The sequence below is a fragment of the Asparagus officinalis genome, chromosome 3 (genome assembly GCF_001876935.1).
Source record: "Asparagus officinalis chromosome 3, Aspof.V1, whole genome shotgun sequence".
In the NCBI taxonomy this organism is placed as follows: domain Eukaryota; kingdom Viridiplantae; phylum Streptophyta; class Magnoliopsida; order Asparagales; family Asparagaceae; genus Asparagus; species Asparagus officinalis.
Window position 1 is genome coordinate 79,753,637 of NC_033796.1, and position 4,810 is coordinate 79,758,446.

The 4,810-nt window shown below is 42.4% G+C and overlaps 1 protein-coding gene across 1 annotated transcript in view; it reads left to right on the plus strand.

Annotated features, from left to right (window-relative positions):
- LOC109835331 overlaps positions 1-3,351 on the plus strand; it is a 16,327-nt gene extending 12,976 nt beyond the window's left edge. The window contains exon 3 of the mRNA XM_020403309.1: positions 3,279-3,351. Coding sequence (XP_020258898.1) covers positions 3,279-3,351 — 73 coding nt within the window. The remainder of the gene's footprint in view (positions 1-3,278) is intronic.

Genomic DNA, 4,810 nt, shown 5'->3' on the forward strand with positions numbered 1-4,810 from the left:
TGCAGGTGGCTCGGCCAAAGCCGAGCCACCTGCAGGTGGCTCGGCCAAGGCCGAGCCACCTGTGGGTGGCTCGGCCAAGAGCCGAGCCACCCACAGGTGGCTAGGCTCAGAACTGTGCAAATGCACAGTTCTGAGTGCCTATAAATAGGCCAAGGCATTGTTCATTTCAGAGGTTGGATTTTGGGAGGGTCGAAGCTCTGCCGGATTGGAATCTGAGATCTAAAAAAGATTGGAGCTTTAGAAGATTGAAGACTTGGACTTTGAGATCCGGTTCTCGGCGATCATCCACGCCAAACAAGGCAAGTGTTCGAGAGGGACCGGATCTGAGATCTACACGATTTTCCTCCGGATCTAAGCTTGGTTCTTAGATCCCGAGAAGAGTCTCGAATTCGCTTGGTCGATTTCGACACTTGGGCTACTATTTCCTTGGTGAATTAGTACCCCACCCGGCTATTATTTCCTTCGTGAGATAATACCCGTCATATCGTGTAGATCCGACCGGATCGAGATCACGCGGTGGTCCACGGCAAATAACCCCGGCGCAGGCAAAGAACCCACACAAAGCGAGTGACCGCAAAACAGGAGCTCGCGATTCGTTCGACATAAAAGGAAATAAATTGTAATCTTTCTTTTTTGTATTTTGATTTTCATTGTAACCGGATCTTATAAAAAGACCGGATCTTTGTAACGCATAAAGTTGTTAACTAAGATGGCAATGATATCAATGAAGAAAGCAACGATTTTTCCCGCGAACAACTGACGCATCAGCTTCATTAGTTGGTCTCGTGACCGAAGCATCCAACGACATTCGAAACCCTAGGGTTAACGCCGGTCAACGCGTAACCCTAGGTCAACGCCAGTCAACGCGTTGCGAGCAAAAATTCAACGTACGACGTTCAAAACCCTAAGGTTAATGCCGGTCAACGCGTAACCCTAGGTCAACGCCAGTCAACGCGTTTCGAGCAAAAATTCAACGTACGACGTTCAAAACCCTAAGGTTAACGCCGGTCAACGCGTAACCCTAGGTCTACGAGTATAAACTGCTTCTTAAATACTCCGAAAAGTATACGAGTATAAACTGCTTCTTAAATACTCCGAAAAGTATACGAGTATAAACTGCTTCTTACTCCGAAAAGTATACGAGTATAAACTGCTTCTTACTCCGAAAAGTATACGAGTATAAACTGCTTCTTACTCCGAAAAGTATACGAGTATAAACTGCTTCTTACTCCGAAAAGTATACGAGTATAAACTGCTTCTTAAATACTCCGAAAAGTATACGAGTATAAACTGCTTCTTACTCCAATAAGGTATATGAGTATAAACTATTCCCTATTTTTGGTTTGAGAAGTTTCTAGAGAGTATTTTTCTAAAAAATATTCTTAAGGATAACTCAAACAACACAACGCCGGACAACGCGTTGCACATAAAAACTCGACGCCAGCAATCGATGGTCAATTCTACGAGCTGAAGATCAAAAATCAGGAAGCGACTTCAAAGTTCAAAATTCCGACAAACGGTCAGACAATAAATGCAGCACCGTAACTCTTACAGACATTCGACAAAGCACCGAAAAGCCTGGAGAATTGAAGGAATCAAGAACGGAAATCATTACAAGGTCTTATTACACCGACTGAAGGTGGGAGACAATCATATCCAAAGTATTCCAGACTCTTCTATAAAAGAACGAGACTGAAATACTTTGTTGGGGGTATCTGTAGGCATATAAAATTGCTTATAGGTCCCTTAGCTCAGCTCAGTACAAACCGACAAACCAACGAGGCGACGAGATCGACGAATCGCATCAAGCGACGGAATGCATCCATACACGTGCGGGATCAAGCCAAGTGTTCGAAGAGTCAACGAGTCATCCAACCAAAGGCATACTCGGACGAATGACGATCGAATCAAGATCGGTTTCGGACTCCAACTCAGAAGCGGATTTACTGCCTAATCGGGATCCGGATTTACTGCCAAATCAGATCAGCAAATCGAATCCGAACCTATCAACTACAAAACCGGAAAACGGGCACAAAGAGGCAAAACGACAAACACCTGGAGGTCGGCTCACCGAGCCACCAAGGAGGCTCGGTGGCCGAGCCACCAAGTGGTGGCTCGGCCGAGCCACCTAGGTGGCTCGGTGGCCGAGCCACCTTGGGGTGGCTCGGGCCAAGGCCGAGCCACCCCTTGGGGTGGCCGAGCCACCTCAGGGTGGCTCGGCATGAGCCGAGCCACCTTGAGGTGGCCGGCCACCTTGAGCTGGCCACACGTGCACACGGGCACGGGCACAGTAACGAGAGCCTATAAATAGGCCAAGGGGTTCTTCATTTCAAAAGGTTGGAAATTTTGGAGAGAGGCGAAGCCCTGCTGGATTGGAGACTCGGAACTTAAAAAAGATTGAAACTTTGGGACTTCGGGGACTCACTCCTTCAGATCTGGTGCTCGGCGATCATCAACGTCAAATAAGGCAGGTGTTCGAGAGGATCAGATCTCAGATCTACGCAGGCATACTCCGGATCTAAGCTTGGTCTTAGATCCCGAGACTTGGACGATTGTTTCCTTGGTGAAACAATCCTCCCCGGCTATTATTTCCTTGGTGAAATAATACCCGTCGTACTGCGTAGATCCGACCGGATCTAGATCTCGCGGTGGTCCACGGCAAATAACCCCGGCGCAGGCAAAGAACCCACCAAGCGAGCGACCGCAAAACAGGAGCTCGCGATTCGTTCGACACAAAAGGAGAAAAGTTGTAATCTTTGTTTATTTTTATTTGATTTTCGTTGTAACCGGATCTTATAAAAAGACCGGATCTTTTGTAACTCAAAAAGTTGTAACTCAAGATGACAATGGAATCAATAACAAAGAAAGCAACGGTTTTCCCCGCGAACACTTTGTAATCACAAATTTATTGGATTCTTTTGCAATCCTATAGCCAGCTCTAAGGAGAAGAGATTCACTGATCAGGTTGCGACAGAGAGAAGGAACATGATGAACACCTTGCAGATTCAGAACTTTCCCAGAGTTCATGGTGAGCTCTATGCATCTACTTCCTATTATTTGTTTGATGGAGTCATCTGCTAAGCTTATGCTTCCTCCACGTGATTCCTGGTAAGTAGAAAACCAAGAGAGATCATTGCAAACATGGATATTAGCTCCAGAATCTAAGTACTAATCAGTGGAAGAAGGAAGAGAATTCACAAGATAGGATGAAGAGGCTAACCTGAAGGAAGTTGGATTTTCTTCAATCATATTAACTTTGTTGGATCCATTTCCTTTAGGAGAAGGTTTAGCCGGTTCCTTATTCCGAAAGAAACAGTTGGGAGCCATGTGGTTGTTCTACCACAGACATAGCAGAACATTCCATCAGACTTATGGCTGGAAGAGTTAGGATTGAATTTGGAAGAAGATTTGTTGAAATATTACTGGTTTTTCTTGAATTTCTTCCCTTTGGGTTTGAAATTCCTAGATTTAGGCTTATCCTCTACCAAGTTTACTTTAGCTTTTGATTCGGTCTTGGTTTTGGAATTTTGCCTATGCTGGTCTTCAATACGAATAGTCTTGAGGGTTTCGATTAAGCTTAGACCTCCTTTCTTGTGCCGGAGATCTCCAGCAAATCTAGATCAGGATGGAGGGAGTTTTATCAATCAGACAGAAAACTTTATAGTCATCAGTAAAGGTGTTTCCTTTTGATTAGAGGTGACGGAGGAAATCTTGGAATTCATGAATTTGTTCATTAATGGGTTTTTCATCAACCATCATGAACTTATTGAAGGAGGAGGAGGTGAAACACAGAATTCCGACCATATTCTGCTTCAAGAGCATTCCATAGGTCCTTAGCACTTTTAAACTCATAATAAATATCATAGAGGTTGTCCGCATGTGCACTAAGAAACCTATGACAATAATGATAGTTGATTTCTTCTGGTTTCATGGAGCTAGAAAAGGAGCTAGCGCCAGAACCAGAAGTGAAAGGAACAGGTTGTTCAGGATCAGGAGTCAAAGGTTGAGAACTGCTAGTTGAAGACTCAGGAATGTCTATAGCAGATAAGAGACCTAATGTGGTAAGCCAGTATCTCATCTGATTAGCCCATAGTTTATAATTAACACCGGTGAAATTTTCAGGTTTGACACTTTTGGAATGATTAGGGTTAGCCATAAGTCCAATTTGAGTTTACTAGTCTAGATATTTGGTATCTGAACGGGTAAATGATTTGTCAATACCACTCAACTAGTAACTTAGAGGACTATGACTTAGGATATGAACTATAAAAAATCTGCACTAGAAATAAAAATTTTAGAACTAATTTGCACTAGATTTGAAAATTTGGCAGAAGATAATGATTGCAATAAATAAAAGTTTTTTTAAAGAACAATAACCTTTTTATGCAATAAATAAATTAGTAAAATATAATGAACAGTAAACAATATCATTCATGAATAGTAAAGTTTTTTATTTTTATTTTTAACAAAAAAATAAAAGAACAATTAATTAAATTCGGGTGAACAGTAAACCAGAAGAACAATAATATTTTTTTAACAAAAAATAATAAATTAATTAATTAAAACAATAATTTTAGATTATATATTAATGGCAGGAAATTTATCTCTATCTTCTAGATTGCTGTCAAAAATGAAAACAAATAGTATAAAATCTGAAATTAAAGGTTAGAAAAATCAGGCCCGAACGGGTGTAGTCGTGTTTTCACTGTCCTAGAAGATAGAGGACCCGCTTATCGTCCTGACGCAGTCGATCCTCATCCCCTAGCGGTAAAAGCCCCCCAGAAAACGGCCGACCTCTGTACTCAGGTGA